Source organism: Euwallacea similis, chromosome 31 (genome assembly GCF_039881205.1).
Source record: "Euwallacea similis isolate ESF13 chromosome 31, ESF131.1, whole genome shotgun sequence".
Classification (NCBI taxonomy): domain Eukaryota; kingdom Metazoa; phylum Arthropoda; class Insecta; order Coleoptera; family Curculionidae; genus Euwallacea; species Euwallacea similis.
In genome coordinates this window covers 920,443-942,533 of record NC_089639.1, presented here as the reverse complement: position 1 = coordinate 942,533, position 22,091 = coordinate 920,443, and the positions used below count along the sequence as shown (strand labels likewise).

The 22,091-nt window shown below is 30.5% G+C and overlaps 1 protein-coding gene across 5 annotated transcripts in view; it reads right to left on the bottom strand.

Annotated features, from left to right (window-relative positions):
• The window catches only part of pcx (pecanex), a 96,732-nt gene that overhangs the window by 51,070 nt on the left and 23,571 nt on the right, over positions 1–22,091 (bottom strand). For all 5 annotated transcript variants that reach the window (XM_066403796.1, XM_066403797.1, XM_066403798.1 and 2 more), the window contains exons 5-11: positions 20,192–20,638; positions 19,703–19,825; positions 19,389–19,633; positions 18,992–19,337; positions 12,167–12,362; positions 11,950–12,104; positions 11,741–11,890 (exon numbers count right to left, since the gene is read on the bottom strand). In XM_066403796.1, the coding sequence (XP_066259893.1) occupies positions 11,741–11,890; positions 11,950–12,104; positions 12,167–12,362; positions 18,992–19,337; positions 19,389–19,633; positions 19,703–19,825; positions 20,192–20,638 (1,662 nt within the window). The remainder of the gene's footprint in view (positions 1–11,740; positions 11,891–11,949; positions 12,105–12,166; positions 12,363–18,991; positions 19,338–19,388; positions 19,634–19,702; positions 19,826–20,191; positions 20,639–22,091) is intronic.

The window sequence follows — 22,091 nt, the reverse complement described above, 5'->3', positions numbered from 1 at the left end:
ATCAAGAGAGTTCATTCTTTTTAGACAACATAATTTAGACTGACGAAGCCAAATTTACTAAGAACGGATGCTTTAATAGGCATAACAGTCATTATTGGGCAGATACAAATCCACATGTTTTTCGGGAATAAAACTTTCAAGGCAAATGGGAATTTTACGTGTTTTGTACCATAAAAAATGATCATATGGTGTTTTTACATTTTTATCAACGGTACATATTTCATAAAAATCACATAAGCAAAATGTTTGAACATTTATCTAATTTTTAGGAGACGGTTATTTCAAGATTTTAAATAACTTAGAAGAAATCTACCTGAACAATCTACCTTTAGTTGAAAGACGACACATTTTTTATTAACAGGATGGTGCACCTCCTCACAATACTCGTCAAATAAACGACAGACCGACGAATCTGTTTGAAGACTATTGGAATTGAAATAACGGCCCATTCTTATGGCCACCTCGTCTCCAGATTTGTCTGTCTTGGACCATTTTATTTGGGGTGCTGTTAAGAATTCTGTGTTTTCGTTGTTAAGTACAAAGAAGAAAGATTGTCGCAGAAAAGTTCTAAACATTTTTGACGCATTATTACTAGAAGTTATAAGGAAAGCAATACATAAACAATTAGTATTGTGGTTTGAAAAGTGTTTAAAAGTAGATGGCCGACAATTTGAACATGTTTTACGATCATTTATTTCAATAGATAATTTACTTTCCACAGATACGTCTATAATATTCGCATTATACAGGGTATCCAGAAACATCTTCGACAAAATGAAAGAAATGATTCTACGAACAAAATTATGAAAAAGTTCCTATCAACTTGTACCCGGAAATGCTTTTTAAAGAAGCTACCGCTCTTTAAAGTTGGCGACCTAAAAACGGATTTTAATTACTCTAAAACTATCTTCGATCTACACTTCAAATTTGGTACACGAATTAACAATGATATTTACTATTTTTATTGATTTTATTTTTTTGTTCTTTGTATTTTATAATGTTTTATGCGGCTGTTGTTTTTCCGGATATAACTCAAAATACATTTGAGCTGTTTTCGTACTATTCCTATCAAATTTGTAATAAAGTCTTAACATATCTCGTTTCTCTTCATTTCTGAAGCTCATTTTCATTGGAAAACTGCGCAAGCTCTAATCTCGTTTAAGGAGTTCTGTCATATAACGCGAACAAAAGAAAATCTTTCGATGGAGTCAAGGCCAACTATGTAATATTTCTTTTTATTTAAATATTTCGACTTTTAAAAAAGTAAATTATAAGAAGTTTTATATCAATGAAGTCAGAATGAAACGCACAATTTTTCTGTCGAAAAATTCAATATGGCGCCGATAAGAAAAAATAAAGTTGATAATGGTAGCCGAAAGACAAAACGTCGGATGGCAAATCTGAATGTGTCATAGTGTAGCTGAGAAAAAGTGGCAATGAAAATGTGCTTACGGATTTAATTTTCCTTGTCAAATAACACTAAAAAATAAATAAAAATGGATTCTCCAATTTTTAGTTTTTCTCGGATATCTTTGGAAGTACTCGGAAAATTAAAATTTTGAAAATGGTATTCGATCAAGCGCTAAATTACACAACTTTGCCCCTATTTAAACTTCTTCGTATCTCCTCTGGTTTCCGAGATCCCAATGGTTAGGGTCGAATTTGAAATACCCTGTATACAAAAATCGCAGGAATTTAAGTCCGGCAACCTCGCTGGCTATTGAACTGGACCGCCCCTACCAATCCATTGGTTCCTGAAAGTCTGATCTAGATGTTCACATACATTTCTACTAAAGTGAGCCGGACATCCACCGTGCATGAACCACATTTTTCGACATAGTTTCATAATATATCAAAATAATAGTAAGGTTCCATTTAATATTTTTAAGGTTTGACCATTCTTTAATGTCCAAGTTGGCTCTATTTCTGTGGATACTCTATAGAAAAAATTACGCAAAGCTTTGCAACATACTAAAATATGGACCTTCTACAGTATTATGGCAAAAAAAGTTACAAAATACCTTTCAATTTTTTAATAATGTACAATTCTGCAGATATCTGCATTTGTCACTTACAACATTCAATTGCATATGTATATTTTGAAAACTATTAATTCTAAGACAGCCGGCGTATTAATAAACTTGTATTCAAATTGAACGTAGAACCCAAAAATGCAATAATATTTAGGGCGTTCCATTTAAAATAAGCAATCAAATATCGACTTCCGGTACAACCGGAAGTGTCATGTTATTGAAAATATTTTAGATGAGGTAGCCCCAAAGCTTTTACCAAAGCACTAAATGTTCATAACTTTGCTATTCATACTTTTCTCAAAACGTCTAATGACGATTCACGATGGGACATTTGTATTCAAAAACCCATTTTCTTGTTGTCGGTTGTAATGTATGCCTAGTTGGAATACGTATAAAATATACATTGGATTTTTTTGTGAACAATCGTGTTCTATATATTTCTATATAATTTTAAATTATTGTTACTCATATGGTAAGTAAATTGTGAATTAATATTTTTTATTATTTATTACAAGAAAAAATATATTTATTCAGTTATAGAACTTTACCCTGAAAATGCCAAAATGTTCGAAAATACGAAGACTTCTTGCATGTATAATGAATAAATGCGAAGACATTTCCGATGTCGACAATGTGGATGTTGATTCTAAGAATAGACTAGCAGATATTTCAGGAGATCAATTTGAAAAAGAAATCTATGTATCTTCAGATAGCAATAGTGAAGAAGAGAACATCCTCAATGTGCATGGACCAAAAAGAAGTGTAAAATTGCCTTCATCTTTTGATGATAGTGACTATCAACAAATTGAAATTGCTGCAGATGGAAATATCTGGAATGAATTAAAAGTTGAATCTACTGCAGGAAGGAGGCCTATAAATACCATTTTCAAAGAAGTAATTGGACCTACAACGAAGCATAATGAAGGGTAGAGTAAGCAGTGATTTTTCGTTGAAATTAATCGTTAAACTATAGAACATATTATAACATGCACAGAACAAGAAGCTCTCCAAGTTATTGGTAAAAAATTGGACATATCTCAAGAAAAGTTCAACGCTTTTCTTGCGATTTTATGTGCACATGGCGCTTACGAAGCTAAAAATTTGAAATTAACTTATTTATGGTCCAAAAAGTGGCGACCAGCATTTTTTTGCAAAAACTATATGTAGGAAAGATTTCACAGATATGTTATGATTTATCTGCTTTGATAACAAAAAATAAAAGAAGTCAATGATTACAACCGGATAAATTTGCAATTATCTTATGTTTGGAACTCTTTCATTGAAAATATTCAGAATTATTAAGTACCAAAACAAAACATTACTATTAATGAGCAATTATTTCCAACTAAAGCGAGATGCAGGTTTACTCAATACATGCCGAACAAATCCGATAAGTTCGGAATAAAATTTTAGTTGGCATTTGATGTCACTACCAAATATGTTATAAATGGATTCCCGTATTTGGGAAAAGACTAAACAAAGCAGTCGTGAATTTCTTTGAATTAGTTTGTATTCCTCAAATTAAATGAACTATTTACCTGTGCTGGAAAAAATGTAACGACAACAATGTTTTTAGCAGTCTATCACTAGCATCAAAGTTATTGAAAAAGCGTACTACTTTAATTTAAACTATTCCTGCAAACAAAAAAAAATAGATTACCTCGATATTCAAGTGTAATTTATAAAACAAATAATACTACTTTAACAACATACATATACAGGGTGTCCCGAAATTAAGCCACCATACTTAAACAGCGTAAATTACGTCCAAAAATAACACCAAAACTTTATATAAACATATATCGAAAAACGCTTTTTTAACGATCTATGGCTCTTTAAAGACATAACTCTGATGATGGTTATTTTGACATATTTCCAAAACGGTGCAAGATAACTTTATGAAATTTGGTAAGATTTTATACTTTTTAAACCTTAATTGACTGATGCGGTTGAATGGAAAATATTTCGTCAGAGGCGTGCCGCACGGGGGGCGTCGGAGTTAAAAAATGCTACATTTTTTTTATGTGCCCGGTTTTTTAGCTGCTGATGCAAAATTATGAAACCACATATGTATCCAGAAAAAAAAGGTACTCTTGGTTCACATTGATAGAACGCTCCATTTTCGAATAAAATTAATTTGAACATTACATTGCATGACAAATACAAATGATGCTTAAAACGATCATTTTCAACCATATCAAAACTATTAAACAATAATAAAAAAAAACAACAAGAAATTGAAATGACACATTTTTAGAGTAAGTTTTCAAATAAGTTACTGTTTTGTTGGATATACAGTCTAGACCGTCTTTTTATGCTCTGGGAGGCACGAAGAATTTGAAACAGATTTTCTTTTTTGAACGGTAACTTATTTGAAAACTTACTCTAAAAATGTGTCATTTCAATTTCTTGTTGTTTTTTTTTATTATTGTTTAATAGTTTTGATATGGTTGAAAATGATCGTTTTAAGCATCATTTGTATTTGTCATGCAATGTAATGTTCAAATTAATTTTATTCGAAAATGGAGCGTTCTATCAATGTGAACCAAGAGTACCTTTTTTTTCTGGACACATATGTGGTTTCATAATTTTGCATCAGCAGCTAAAAAACCGGGCACATAAAAAAAATGTAGCATTTTTTAACTCCGACGCCCCCGTGCGGCACGCCTCTGACGAAATATTTTCCATTCAACCGCATCAGTCAATTAAGGTTTAAAAAGTATAAAATCTTACCAAATTTCATAAAGTTATCTTGCACCGTTTTGGAAATATGTCAAAATAACCATCATCAGAGTTATGTCTTTAAAGAGCCATAGATCGTTAAAAAAGCGTTTTTCGATATGTTTATATAAAGTTTTGGTGTTATTTTTGGACGTAATTTACGCTGTTTAAGTATGGTGCCTTAATTTCGGGACACCCTGTATAATATATAGGATGTTTGGTACATCGATGCAAATATTTAAAGAGGTGATAATGAGAGTCATATTGAACTTATTTAACCCAACATGCCTATATACCAAGTGTTACAATTTTTGAAATAATGACGTTTTTAATATTTCATGATTTAATTGTATTTCTCTACAAGTATTGAAGAATGCAAGAAGAACAAACCTTCTTATTACAAAACTGTACTAAACGTTTTTATTCTCTATGAGATAATTGTATAAATGAATTTAGCAGAAAGGTCTAAAATGTCTCTGTTACTTACCTAGAACTTAATAAACATAAAACTTTTAGATCGTGTAAAAGCAAACATTAAAATTCAAACGTGGATTTCATCTAAACTTAAATTAAAATAATAATAATAATTTAAATATTACAAGCAGACAAATAAGTAAACATAAATATAAATTTAAAAAAATAAAATAAAAAAACAGGGTCAAAGTTGTATTCGAAACGGTGGATCCCATTTTGAATATAAATTGAATGTTCTAATTAGAAATAATTCTGCTGATATTCACCTTTTTAACTATTACTTCCAATGTTTTAATAAATCGATTATTTTTCTAAAAATCTGCGTTTCCTAAACTATCTAAATTAGATAATAAAAGACTAGCTTATGTTTTAATGAATACGCTTCGAAGGTACTGATACTTATCAAGAATAATTTTTTTTCATTTTTAAAACATTTAATGTAAAACTTTTTATGATGACTGAAAGACCATTATTCAAGGATTTTTTACTACCATTTAAAAAAAAAAGTGACCGAAAAGTTTAGATGAAATTCAGATTTGAATTTTAATGTTTGCTTTTACACGATCTAAAAGTTTCGTGTTTATTAAGTTCTAGGTAAGTAACAGAGCCAATAGAGATCTTCCTCCTAAATTAATTTAAACAACCATCTCAGAGGGAATAAAAACATTTAGTACAGTTTTGTGATAAAAAGGCTTCTTGTTCTTACACACTTCAATACTTATAGAAAAGCACGGTTTAATCAAGAAATATTAAAAAGTCATTATTTCAAAAACTGTAACACTTGGTATATACACTGGTGACCAAAAGTAAATTGATAAACCTATGCATAGGAATGTTTTTATCTCAAAAATTTAAAAACCATTCCTGGCCAACAAAACACATAAAAATAAAATAGCAAGCCTTGTTTTTTTTTGTTATTTAAAAGAATTGTTAATTTATTTTTGTCCACATAATAATTTATATTTTAAAATTACATATATTTTTTTGTAAAACATTTGTTTATTTTATGAACATTATTTATCTAGAGTGGATTATATTATTAAAAGAAAAAGAATAGGATGATTATTTCTCTTACTAAGTAAATTTTGAAAAATGTATTTGACAATTTACTTTTGACTACCAGTGTAGATATATTGGATTAAATAAATCCAATATGACTCCTTTTATCACCCCTTTAAATATTTGCATCAATGTACCAAACGCCCTGTATAAAACTAAGCCACCTAAAAAACAATTTTTGTTAAGTACAAAACATAATTCTGTCCAAATTGAAAAAGACAAAAAAACGCCTGAAATTATTTTATTTTATAATAAAACTAAATTTGGAGTAGTTACTACCGATCAAATGACCAAAAAGTTTAGTGGAAATTTCAAATATTTTTCAATATTCTCTACTTAGCTGCAATAAATACATGGGTTTTATACAATGAAACAACTGGAGAAAATATATCAAGACAATGATTTCTTGTTTCAATTAGTAGAAGAACTTTCAACAAAACGTGAAGATTCATTTAAACCAGAATATTTGAACGACCTCTTCAAGACCCTTAAAATTCACGTATACGAAAAACTCGTCAAAGCGGTTTAAGTAATGAAAATAATGCTATGAATATCTGTGGTAGTTATAGATAACATGTTTGTAATAAATATACTTTTTAAAAAATCTCTATATGTAAAAATAGCGGTAAACAAAAAAAAACCTAAATAAAAAATAAATAATATTACTACTATTTTTGTAAATTCAAATATCATATACTTTAAATATTTAAATTAAATATATATATCTTATTTCCTTTGCAACTAATTTGTGTTATGATTCTATAATTTAATTTTTTGAATTTTAATATTTTGTCAATTAAATACAAACCAGTCATTTTGGTCAAGTTAATAGAAATAGGTATAATATAAATAATAATATAATATAAATGTTGGTAGTACTAGTGTTAAAAATGACATAATATTCTTTAATACAATAATAAAAATAAAAGATTGCATTTATAGAGGAGTAATATAGTATTCAACGAATATAGATGCTTCAACTAACAAATTTCTACGTCAAACTTATGTACTAAATCCAATCCAATCAAGAATCCGTAATTGAAAACTGGATATATCTATTTATAAACATGCAACAACATATTTAAATTTAAATTCTGGTTTTATAATACATAATATCAAAGCATACCATAAACATTGATGCAGAAAAGGGTATTTATATATAAATATATTCTTTGTCAGCTGAACTGATATAAAACCAATTGGGTAAAAGGCTAACTCACCTCGCTTTAAAATATACGTGCAAATCCAAATTTAACTCGACACAGGCGACATAATAATTTCACTTTCACATAAAAATCTTCAACTCACATTTAACCAAGGCCTCCAAACACATTCCTCTTCATTTTCTAGAGCAATGTTTTCTTCTTCATGTTCGCTATTGCTATAAAGAATTTTTAGACTCCCTTCTGATGAGCAAGCGATTGCCTTAGCCATCGAATTGTTGCGTTGTTTACGGATTTGTGCAGATTGACTATCCCATCCTCCTCGGTTTCGTGTAAGAAAATGCTGCCGGAGATGTGAATGATTTAAGAAATAATTTGATCGGAAAGGTGTGATAATTTGCGATAATCCAGATAAGCAAGTCTGACGGTGTAGGGGTAACATTTTTTTCAGGAAGTTCACAGTTAATTCCAGGATATCGGCTTTTTCTAACTTGGACACTTTCGGGACTATTTTATTAGAGACGTGTGGATCATGATGAATCAGAATTTCCTTCAATGATTCTAAGCTCCTGTTAATCCTGGCCCTTCTTTTCTTCTCTATAAGAGGTTTTCTTACTTTTCTATCTTCAAATCCCATGATGAAATGTTTTTGCACAATACCTGATGTACTTCTAATCGCGTGGCAGACTGAAGTCCAAGAAGTTAAATAATACAGAAGAACGTGGGATAATTAATTTTTCGGGCTGTCCTTCGTTATGGTACATTTGCCGCTGTCGCCTATTGGCTCGATGCGTTGAAGGTTAAAAGTATAAAAACATTTCTTCTCCGTTTAGTTACGGTGGGCATCACCTCACGAACCAGTCATAAAAATTGTTATTTTTTGCTTCAGAACGGATCATAGCAACCATAAACTTTTATATCTAAGACAGGAAAGTACAAACTGGTTTCTCTATTATATTAAAGAATCTGATAATTATAGGTTTTTAAAATGTAAAAATGCCAACGAGGTTTTGCAATTGAAAATAGGTATAAGACATGAATTGTAAAAATTGTTAGAAAGAGCCTACAATACAAGATAAAACTGTTTAGTGTTTCCTTCTTAAATAAATGGAACTAAACTTTCTCAACTGCTGTATATTTTATTATAATTTTATAATATACTTCCCAATATTTTTTACAACTTCTGCATTTCACTTCCATATCTGTATTATTTTCTATGTCTAGTGCTAGAAGGAATATGAAATAATTGGGGTCAGGTAAAACTCTTTATACAACACTGTTTTAAATTGTAATAATATCCAAGTTCACTTTTTTAACAAATTATTTTCTTACAATTCAAAAACAACCTTAATTAGGACAAAAAATACTATTTTTTGACGTTCAATTATTTCTCTAAATGTTATTTACGTCACATTTAGGGCAAAAGGATTCTTTTAAATTAAAGAATGGGTCAAGTAACATATCAAATTAAAGATGTTTCAAAATTACGTTTAATGATGTAATGCGATTTAAAATCGATCTTTAATTTTTAAAATTAATGAAGACGATTAATTTAAAAAAAAGGGCTGTAAATAGAAAAAAATAAATGTAAATAATGCAATACAAATTTTGTTTTATGGTACATAAACAATGAAAAAACATGTTTGTTAACAGAAAAAAAAAAAAAGATAATTAATATAATTTATAATAATAATAATAATAATATTTGTTTTCGACTTTGTACTAACAAATGGTATTTGGTTATTTATAAAATTGTTAGGTAATATTCAAAAGTGCTAATAATTTGTTAGTTATGTCTGTGTTAGAAGAAAAAGTTGAAGTTGTGTTTATTTTTACTGAAGCTAGTAGAAACTAACGTGCAGCAAAAAGATTGTTCAATGAAAGGTTTTTCTTTTTTTATTTTATTATTATTATATTATTGTAAATTATATTAATTATCTTATTACTTTTTCATTTTTATTAACATACATGTTTTTTATTGTTTAAGTACTATGAAACTAAATTTGTAATGCGTTTTTTACGATTATTTTTTTTATTTATAATTTTTTTTCTCAAAAACTAATGGATAGATTTTAAATTGCATTACACGATTAAATATAATTTTGAAACATACATAATTTGAAGTATCACTTGATCAATGCATCAATTTAAAAAAATTGAACTTTTTGCCCTACCGATGTCGTAAACAACAATTAGAAAAATAAACAAACGCCAAATGATTTTTGTCTTATTTAATGCTGATTTTGAATTTTAAGGAAATAATAATTTGTTAAAATGTTAAGAAAAAGAAGAGTGACAATTTAGAGGCGTATTGTATGTTAAAAGAATTTTAAATAAATAGCTTGTTTTCATTTATAGAAATTGGATGTTAGGGTAAACTAATTTTCAATAAATGGATTTTTCTTCAATATCACAACGACATTAATTGAACTTACACACTCATTTTATTGATCTTTTCTCAAAATTTGAATTATAGTGAACATATCTACTGTTAAATTAAAAATCATGATAAGCTCAAACTCCCTGCCAAAACCATAATTTTAAAAAATCAATATGAAAAAAAACCAGCATAGTTTTTATCGCTCAATTTAAAACCAACCTTAAAGAAACACATACATTTGACGTCTCTATAACCCTAGCAAATTTACTAGATTTGCCAGAATAAAAATATCTGAAAATTCTAAATCTTTTTAAAATTAACACAAAACAAATTGTAAGTATCATTGACCTAATAAAGAGTTATAAACCTGCATCTTTGAAAATTTCATTCTTACAGATATTTTACAATTTCGAGATTTTAGATATATCACAATTACAAAATGAGCTCATAAAACACTTCGAAAAAGATAACATAAGAGGGCAGTTATTGTGACATGTATTCGCAAAAGAGTTTGATCTTAGAATGTGAAACCGGAACAAAAGATACAAAATATAAAAGAAAACGTGCTGCACTAATAATAAAATAATTTTGTGGCATTTGGGAAAATCTAACTTAAACTAACATGACATAATTTATAATATATAGGGTGGCCCAAATATGTGTCATATGAATCCATTTTTTATTTTAAATAGAACTCCCTCTATATTGTTTAATTTTTGAATTTCTCGAACCTGTAGGATCATTTCGTTAGTGTGTTCCAATTTTCACGTGGCACATTTCAAATCTGACACTGACTCCTGGATCAAATATATACCAACACGCCTTTGATAATGGTCACAGATTTAAATGGCATGATGTTTGCATGATTACTCAGAATCCACTACCAACGAAACGTAAAATCAAAGAACATATAGATATTTTACTTAATAAAAACCGATGTGTGACATTTTATTCAGTAAGTATGGATAACGCTTGGTTACCTAAACTTGAACAAGAAGTTAATGTCGAACTTATAAAAAGAAACTGAACAGTAACAGATACCATTTAAATGAAATCATGATTTACATGATTAGTAGCTGCACTGAATTCGAGGGAAAAAGGTATTGAAATTTTGTGCCTATTGCACTTGTGAAAATGACGCTATAAAGGATACATATCGTAGACCAATGAAATTTGGTTTGAAGCTAAAATCGCCCATATTGAATCCAAGTAAGTAAAGTGGCGTGGGGTTAAGTAAAATGGCGGCATTTCCGTTTGTACTGAAAGTAGCTACCAACTTCGTTATTTTAAATGGAACTCCCTAGTTTTTTTTGTTATTTTCGGATTTCTCGTTAAATTTTAAGGCCTGAACCCAAATTCTATTGGACTACGATAGTGGAAAGTCAAACATTTCCTAATATACAGATTGCGTAACTAACCCTGTATATTGGATGCATTTTATTACTGAAAAAGGATCAAATTAATATTGTTTCTGTCAATATTAACAGCATCTCACTATCTACCTTCGCGTTCTACCGTTGTGATAGAAAGAAAACCTTTTTAAGTACAGGGCAAACGTGTAAAGTGCGTTGTAATCTTTTTGTATAGAATTGTTCCTTTTTTTATCAATTTGTCAACATTAAAAACGATCATTTATTTCTTTCATACTCTTCATTTTTTTACATTCTTAAAGGATATTGATTCGAGGCCGGTCTCTCGCTCGGCTGCTATACAACCCTGAACTTTTTCCTAACCATAAATGATTACTTGAGACGCATTACATAATATTTTTTTAAAATCTTTGAAAAAAAACCTAAAATACAATTTTAAAATTAACTGAAAACTGAAAATCCGTATTTATTATTTACTTTAATACCTCCTACTTAAATTAAACAAAACGAATCATTAGCAAATAGAAATAGAACACTTACCAGAAACCCAACTGGCCGTGAGCAAATCCCTTCTAGGATTAAGAAATGCTGAAAGCAAAGGAGGAGCCGGAGGTAATAGTGTACTCAATTCATTATTCGATCCGCTTGATGAAGCTTCTTCGCTCTTTATTTGAGATTGTTTTAAAGCATCTTTTAAAAATGAGGACATTTTACAAAGCTTGTCATATATTGAAACACTAAACTCCTACCTTTCTTTGGTAAAGCACCAGAATCTTTTTTAGAAACCGATGTAGCTCCTGTCTCCAAATCTTCATAGCTCGATCCAGGACTGTCCTTAACAACACTAGTTTGAGTAATTTTATTTTCCTTTAAAGATTTTTGCTTTTCGGGGTCTGATTTGCATCTGTAAACAGTCATTTATGTGTGAAGTGTAAACAAAGATTGAACGCGTTTTCCAATTCATACCTACTACAAGCTTTACACTTCTCCGACTCGCTTTTAGGCGTTTTTCTCTCATGTTCCTTGTGATAACTGGACAAACGTTTTGGAATTGCACCTAAACTACGTACCGCCGGTACGGTTTCTTGGAGAACCTTACTAACGTCCTGCTCTAACGATACTGTTGTAGTACTGGACCATTCGTTGTCGACTTTTAATGGCTCTGAAACAATATATCACATCCACCTATGAAGATTTTTCCTGTCAACGGTCATTTCTGATATGCCTGTTAAAGTATCCAATACTGAAACTCGGCTAGTTACTTTGGTACCAAAAGTGTTACACTCAATTTTTACGTCAAAATTTCAAAGTTTTAGCTCAAAATGAAACAATAGCTTAATATTATACCAGGTGTTTGAGGTATTGTAATTTTATTTTTATGGGGGTGATTAACCACCTAAAAAAATCGACTAAACCAAAAACGCTATAATAAAAGTTCCATAATAAGGGAGGTATTATTTTTAAATACTTTATCAACTTTTTTTGTCTTCATGTGTTCACAAATTATTTAACAAATGTTGTAAGCCTGACTGCTACAAATATTTTTTTTATATTTGTCATGGTATATCATCTGTTGTTACTCAGTACATTGCTTTGATTTTGCAATTTAATTTTATTAACATTACTAACGAAGGTGTAAACCAATAGCTCGTTGGACTAATTCACAATACTCTGACATGTTAATTTATGGGGAGGCACTAACTGACCTCTATTGTACAGGGTGGTCCACGTACTATGATCTACTACCTTACCTCAATAACCATAAGGTTTAGAAAAAATAGTTTAATATATACATTGCAAATGTCTAGGAATATTTTATATGTTCAAAAAAATAAATAATTAACAATTATGGAACTGAATTTTTTTAATACATTAATAAAGATGTTTATTTTTTTATTACTTACAATAAGAAAACTTAAATTGATTAGTGTCCCAAAGAAAAACAGGATGAAACAGAAGATAAGTTTCTTTCATATAAAAATAATTCAAGCAGTATTCTTTTCAAACATTATAAAAAAAACTTAAGAAATTAAAATGAATATTTCGTGTATGCCCTTCTGGCATTTATTACTGACTGACACCTGCTGAGCATACTTAAAATTAAATTATCCTATAAATCTTGAGGGATAGTTCTCCATGCTTCACGTAAGCATTCAAACACAGTTGCTGGCGGTTCTCAAAATGACCATTATTTCTTAAAACCCTTCTTTGGCTTGAAATTATTTTATTTCATATTAAGAGGCACAATTTATTATTTTTAACTTTAAAAAAATACGTTACAAAGTAATATTCCTAGACATTTGCGATGTGTGTATAAAAGTTATTCAGTTTTTATGAATTTTTATATTTGAATATTTTCGAAGTTACAGCGTGATCCAGAAAACCGTGGCGTCACAAAAATACATTTTTTAAACAGAATACCCTATATTTTGTTACGGATACTAATTCTCCTTGTAATTGTACGTATTTTTGTTACTACAAAATATGAAATATTTTTAGCAATGTTTAAGTTAATTCAATTTAATGCAAAGACTAAAAAAATAAGCTTTTTAAAATTTTCAATAAATTCACAGTGTATTAATTGAATCGTTTGAAAACTTGTCCAGTTAAAAATAAAATATCGTTCTACGAGAGTATATTTTTAATTTTCGAGAAACCTTATACTCGATGTGGAAAAAAAATCACATTTCAAGTACTTTAAACTCGACTTTTTTTAATGGTACACCCTGGAGCTCGGACGATTGCGACTTTATTAATGGTTTTGATTAAAAATTGTTTTTACATTTATATGTAGGATCTCATAGGATACATTTTAAAAATATTCTCATTTATACAGTACGCCAAAAAAGATACAACTTACGTTTTTTTAAATGGAATACCCTATATTTTTTTAGATATTTGAAATTAGAAGAAGACAATAGCAGGAGCTTGTATAACACTCAATAGGTTTAAAATAAATACTCCTTGGGAAACATAACGAAATATAGAAATGCAAGAGCCAAGAAAACATTTTTTTCTGAGTGAAATAAGCTACTTAATTACCGTTTTTTAACTGGTACGTTTTAACAACAAACTATTCTTCAAATTGAAAATAGTTCTTTTATAATTTGATATACAGGGTGAGCAAAACATTGATTACATCTTGCCCACTTATGATTTAGTATATTTTCCTTATTTTAAATGGAATGTATACATTTTTATGTATTCATTAGCACTACCAATTAATGCACTTTCAAGTGTTAACTAAGGTTTTCGAATGTGTGCTAATCATCTTCTCTGGAAATTTCATTGAAAGATATTCAATGATTATTAATAAAGATTATCATTAAACACCTAAATGACATAAACTGTTAATTGATATAGTTAATTATTTATTTTTTAAAATTAAAAAACTATGTACAGGTGTGCAATAATTTTTTTTGTTTAGGGCCAAAAAAAAAGACTAAAACGCAATTAAACTGCAAAGTGTCATACATCGTTGAATTTAGAATAAAAAGGACTTTCAGGATCTGATATCAGAACATTCGGGCCGCATTTAAAAAAATGAAGTTGATGATGGTTTCGCAATGACGAAACGTCGGATTAAGAAAACCTGATAATACCTGAAATAAAGCGCATTAAAAGTTGCTGTAGAGAAGTGCCATCAGTTTTGGTCTAGGTCTAATATTACCGCCAGAAAAAAATAATATGTAAAATCGGAAAAACCAATTTTTCCGAAATATCTCAAAAACAAAACAATATTTGGGGAATTTTTAAACGCCATTTTTTTAGGTCCTTGATTACACAACTTTTCTCCCATTTAACCAAATCTGTACCTCTTACCGTTTCGAAGATCCCCATAGTGGCCATTTCTATCTTGGACACCCTGTATAATATATACATATATATATATATAAACTCAAAAACTGCTAAATTTGTTTCATATTTTATAATAAAAAAAAACTTATAGTTACAAGCAGAACTAGTATCCATAACAAAATATAGGGTAGTCTATTTAAAATATATTTTTTGTGACGTCACGGTTTTCTGGATCGCCCAGCAACATCGAAAATAAAAATTTATGAAAAACGAAATAACTTTTATATTAAACTATTTTTTCTAAACCTTACGGTTTTTGAGATAAAGCTGTAGACCATCTTACGTGGAACACTCTGTACGAAATGCAGAAGAAATGCTAAACCTTGCTGAGGAAGGCCCTTCCTCGAGTACTCGAACAATATCCCGCCAAATGAATATCTCCAATGCGATTATCTGGAGGATACTTCGTGAGAATTAATTGTACCCTTTCTATCCATAAAAAGCGCTTTCTATGCAATTTGAAGACCCCCTTCTCCTCTCCACCTAAGCAGATACGTTTGAAATTTTAATGAGATGGTTTCTAAGAAAGCACGATGATCTTCCAAACTTTTCAAATTTTATATTATCTACAGATGAAGCAATGTTTACTGGCAGTGGCATAAACAATTAACATAATACTTATACTTGGTTAGTCAATAATCCATTTTCTGTTTGTCGTAACCATTTTAAGCATAGATTTTCAATCAAACTTTGCGCCAAACTAATGAACACACAACTTATTGGCCCTTTTGTGCTACCAAACTGATTAAATGGATACAATTTTTTTTGCATAATACTTTGCAAGAACGCTTAGAAAATATTCCTTTAGATGTACGTCGACCAATATGGTTTGTATAACTTAATGTACCCATCTATTTTAATCTTTAATTTAAAGAACATTTAAATGCTGATTTTGGAAATCAATGAATTAGTCGTGATAGTCTTATTGCATGGCCGCCTTGACCACCCGATCTGATACTGCTTGATGTTTATACGAGGTGTCAATTAGAAAACTTCTATTATGTCAAAATAAAATAGATTTTTTAAAGATCACCGGATCACGTCGATTTTGTTATTGAGTGGGAAAATTTTTTTTGTAGAATTCACTGCGCCTTTTTCAACCATCTGTCATTCTCTACATTTGGGTACCTCATTTGTTACATTTGATTGTTACTTCAAGTTAGGAGTCTTTGATCATTATAAATTCATTTTCCTATTAGAGCTTTGATAGCGTTGAAACTAAGATTTTTTTTATTGACACATGTCGTATGAATAAGAAATTGTTGTAATAAATCAATTATTAACCTATTGACTTATTATTTGTCGAGACGGCCATTAAAAGGAAAAATACATTAATCACTGAAACAAATGTTTATCAATCTAATAAATTTTCTCGATCCTCAAAAAGAAACATCTAGAAAATTTCATCGCTACAAAATTCAAATTCTACAGGAAATTTATGACGACGATTTTGATTGAAATGTCGAGTTTTGCGAAACTATGCCCGACTTAATAATAATAACCAAATTTTTTCCACAAACATCTGCTTCAGTGATTAATGTATTTTTCCTTTTAATGGTCGTGTCGATAAATAATAAACCAATAGGTTAATAAATTGATTTATTACAACAATTTTTTATTCAAATGATATGTATCAATAAAAAAAACCTTAGTTTCAACGCTAGCAAAACACTAATCGGAAAAAAGAATTTAGAATGCTTAAAGATGCCTAACTTGATAACGCAACAGTTAAGTGTAACAAGTGAGGTACCAAAATGTAGAGAATGAAAAGCCCTTTAAAATGATGTATCACTTAACTCTTTTTATTACTACTTACTGAAAATAGTGGAGAAGGTGGCTCGACGGTGACGGCGGTAATGAGTTAAGAGGCACAATGAATTCTATATAAAAATTGTTCCTCCTGGGTAACAAAAGTGGCATATTCTAGCAATAAAAAAATCTATGCCGTTACGAGATCATAGGGGTGGGAAGTTTTCAAACTGTCACTGTGTACATCAATAAAATCATCATAAAAGAAAAATCTTTGTAAACGTGTTGAAGCAGCTGTGACGATAATTAGAAGATACAGGCCGGTCTTGAAAGTTATTCCAATTGCTGGTTACGTCGTGTGAAATTTAATGTTCAACAAGATGACAACATCAAACAACTACTGTAAATTGGATAGGCATCATCTACTTAAAAATAGATTATTGAAAATTGTTTAGAAAAAATTTAATTATACAGGACGTTTCTTAGGTGGTGCGAACAATTCGGGTAGATTTTTAGTACGTAATTAAAAGAAAATAGTACACAAATTTTAATGGTATTGAAATAAAAAAAAAAATTCATTAGCAATAGATATAAAACATTGAGAGGGGATTTAGGGTGAGTTGTCCCATTTTCTCCAAATCTAAATAAAATAAAATGATACTACGAGGATAGTCCCAAAAATACCCTTCCCGACATTACAAAGATCTAACCTTAAAAAGCTTATGTCTAAAGTTTGAGGGTGCTACGTTGATTTATGCTTGTTTTGGAGCTGTTTTTTACTGAAAGCTTTTAGAGATTTTGTGAACATGGAGAAAATTGATTATCGATACGTAATTCAATACTTCCATTTATAAAGTCTTAGTCTACCAACATCAAAACGGAGTTAGATTGTACTCTGAGAGAGTCTGGTCCTTCGTTAACAACTGTAAAATATTGAGTGGCAGAGTTTAAATGCGGTCGTACGAGCTGCCAAGATGAACTCTCCAGTGGTCAACCCAATGAGGTAACTACTCCAAAAATTATCATGAAAATCCACAAAACTATACTAGGAGACTATCGGTTAAAATTGCGCGAGTTAGCAGACATGATAGACATTTCAAAAAATACTATATATCGCATTTTGACCGAACAAATTGAACATGAGAAAGCTGTGCGCAAGTTGGGTGCCGCGATTACGCATAATTGAACAAAAACAGCACCGTGAAGACGTTTTAAAGGAGTGTTTGGCAGTTTCGCAATAATAAAGCCGAGTTTTTTGCGTAGATTCATAATCATAGATGAAATATGGGTCCATCATTTCACACCTGAGACGAAAGAACATTCAAAATAATAGACTCAAAGGGAAGAATCGATTCTAAAAAAAGCGATAACTGTTCTATCTGCAGGAAAGGTGATGGCGTTAGTTTTTTGGAATGCACGTGGGATAATTTTTATTGGCTATCTTCCTAAGGGAAAAACAATAAAAGGAGAATAATATAGAAATTTATTGCAGCATTTGAATGAACAAATTAGGAAAAAGCGACCGCATTTGGCGAACAATAAAGTCTTGTTTCATCAAAACAATGCACCAGACCCCACTTTCGTCATCGTAATGACCAAAATCAATCAATTTCGAACTTTTTCCTCATTCACCCTATTCACCAGATTTAGCCTCCAGATTATTTTCTATTTCGAAATTTAAAAAAATGGCTTAGTTGAAAGAGATTTACAATAATGAAAAGGAGGGGTTCAAGGTTGATGTATATTTTGAAACGTTCGAAGCTTTTTACTATAAACAGGGTACAGAAACCATAGAACATCACTAGAAAAAAATGTGTCAATCTAAAAAAAGAAGATTATGTTCAAAAGTAACGCAATATTTTTCAATTTTTTTCTTTAAACGTTAGGTCGGATTTTTCTGGGACTATTCTCGTACCTTTAAGGATAGTAGAGATACGGCGCTGTGATGAAATGGAATATTTTTCAAAAACACCCTCTATATCGAATCCAAATTAAGTTAGCCGTAAAACAATCATACTATAAAATTTCATTTATCTATTACCATTTGGCTAATACTCCATAAATCCATCAAAAAGAGGCGATACTGTATATTCAGACACGCATGGGATGAAGCTCAGAGTAATGCACTGCCTATCAGAGTTTCATCCCAAATTAGGTCTGTAGAAAGATAAAACAGTAATTTACCTTTTCGATGTGTTAAACGATTGCCTCCCAAACCAGAGTCTTCGCTTTCAAATAGCCAATCCAAATCCAAGTGTACTAAAGATGAAAAATTGCCATTTCTAGGAGCTATAGTGTCGCTTTTCCTTCGTCTATATTTTTTTACGTTCTTCTTCCTAACTATGCTGGGTCCATTGATATGGCGACAAGGCAAATCTGATGTACTTGCAAAATCAGTAGCATCATTACCTTCTAAACCTGTTTTTTCATGATGTTTCAACGTTTGTAGACTAGTGCTATTGCCCACTGCCCCCTGAACCTCACATGAATCATTAAGAGCCAAGTCTGCCATCTTCATCTTCATGCTCTCCTACGATTTTGAAGTAAATATTTCTTAAGAACTACTCTGAATCACACTCACCTGAAAATCGTCACTCGAACACGACAAGTTGGAACATTCACTTAATTTATTATCGCTCAAATCAACATCTGAAATATATTCAGATTTATCCTCGAGAGACGGTTCGAGTACAAAAGAATCGGGAATATCTTCACGATCCTTAGTACGGGCATCCCGCCGTGAAGATTCTTCGGACTTTCGACTTTTGGAAACTGAATAAGGCACTTTTTTAACTTTTTCGAATTTAACATAGAGCAGTGGACTTCCTGCATGAGTTTCGAATTAATGGTACTAATTTATTAATTTACTAGTAATATCTTGAACGTTGGAAATACCTTGAGTGGCGTCATCAAATTCCGATTCTGATCCCTGAGCTAAAGAGTCGATATCTGTGTCGGGACCATGGGAAGTTTGGTGCTCATCGGATTGTTCAGCTATTGGATATACAATCTCGGAACCTTAAATGAATAATAAAATATACTATACATGCAATGCCTCATATCCCTTTTTGCAATCATATTTAAGATGTACATACGTACAATAAAAAGAAAGCTATTGACCTGACCAATAATATATAAGGTATCCCATTTAAAAATTTATACTTTCTTTAAATGACTCTGAAAACATTATTTTTTTATAAAATTAACCTCAAATCAGTCAAATCTACATAAAAAAGTGACTTGAAACAATTTTACAAGAAAATATTTACAAATACTATTAGAAAATTCACATTTGTGTGCATATGTGTACATAATATAGGCACCAGATAAAAAACACGTACCAATTTGAATCTAAAGAAAATATACACAAAATATTTCACTTACCATAGTATCGACACAAATTTAAATGCTGGTTTCTCGTTAAACTACTACTAGGCGGAGGCAAAGGATTCTTGTTATTTTTGCATCCAATAATTTCAAGGCTGTTTGTGTTGGCAGATATCGTAGGAGGAGGGCAACACGTTTCCAAGGCTGCTGACCTAAACCTCCTTCCATCTTTATCTGTAGGTTTTAAATAGAATCCTTCGAAATTCAGGATTTGATTCGGATTTTTGTCTATGTAACCTAATTCTACACTACACGTAGGTTTTATTTCAGCTTGCACTGCTATAGGAAGATAATTCAAACTACTGTTTGTAAAATTTGAGTGTCTACGGCCTCCTTTCTCTAAATGTATGACCGACATGGATCCTTGATCAGAATCTACACTAGCAAGTGATGGTTTTAGATCTAATATTAATCCACTGTCTTTCTCTTGAGAATCTGCGGTTCCTAGATAAACAACAAAGGAAATTACTTTAAAATATACATATACCTACCTAAAGTAAATTATAGAAATAAAATGTGTTCCAAGTTCAATGCTCACCATTTAGATTAGTTCAGAGTACTACTTACATGGTGAAACTTATAGTTTAAACATGGAAGAATCTTGGTTATAGAAAGAGTTACGAGACTAGTTACATTAAATTTGAGTAATTTGGAGCTCAATGAAATGCTTGTTTCACATCTGGTATTGGTAAATTCCGCTCAGATAGGAAAATAACCGGAATTTTTATTTGTCAATTTATTTCATAAACGGTTACTATATTAACCTTCCGTCTCTCAGACCAACGGCTTAAATATTTTGCGATATTCTCGAACGTGTAAAATTTTTTATACGACCGTCTAAGAGTGCTTCCCCCTTATCACCAGTTATTAGTCAGAAGCGCCGTAATGAACAGATGTCTTTTTTTTTAAGTTATCGTAAATCTGAGAGACGGACATTGCCGATGGTGTGAGTAATTGCGAGGTAATGTGGTGCAAATATTTTTTAGTTTTTTAACCTGAACTAAATTATTTTAGAAATACAAATATCTTATAATATAAAATGAGTTACGAGGAGAAACAAACTAGATATTTACGATTATTTGAAACGATTTCCAGTGGGTCCGAAATAGAACCAGATGATGATGATGATGAAAGTTTTACTGAAGACTATGGAAGAACGAGAAGGCAGTGCTTCGAAACAGTGTGTGTAGTGATAGCGATTCAGAAGAACCTAATATTCTCAACAGATATGTCCCAAGAAAGCGGCGAATTGCTTGTTTTGTTGTCAAAGATGGAACCCATTGGAGAAAATATATAAAGAAAGCGAACATAAAAACCAAGTCATGCAATATCGTTTACCAGCGGTCAGAACCAAAGGGATTCATCCAGAAAGAAATAAAACCTCTTCCACTTCGAGAAACTTTTTCACCAACAGTATTTTGAAGAAAATTGTATATTACATCAATAAATTTATTTCGTTAAAAGAGTATGATACTAAAAAGGACAGATCCAATAAGATCATTGACCTTACGGAAATAAAAGCTTTGATTGGACTACTGTACATTTCGGGAGTCAACAAACTTTCTCATCAAAATTATGAAGATTTGTTTAGAAGAGATGGTATGTCTATATAAATTTTTAGACTCGCAAGTCTGCAAAAAGATTTTCGTTTGCTTTTTTTTTAAAAAGCCATGTATATTTTAAATTTACTTCTGAACTTCTCTTTTATTCTCAATCTGCTGTCCTATGACAGTTAAAGAAATTATTACATTTTAAGTTGGATTTGTTATGGCAGTTGAGTTGTAATCGAAAAGGCTCTTATTTGCAAAATTTTAATATTTTAGGAGTCAGTATTCTAGATTGGTCCTAGACTAATAAAAGTTCATCCGTTATTTGTACACTTGAGTATTGCAAAACA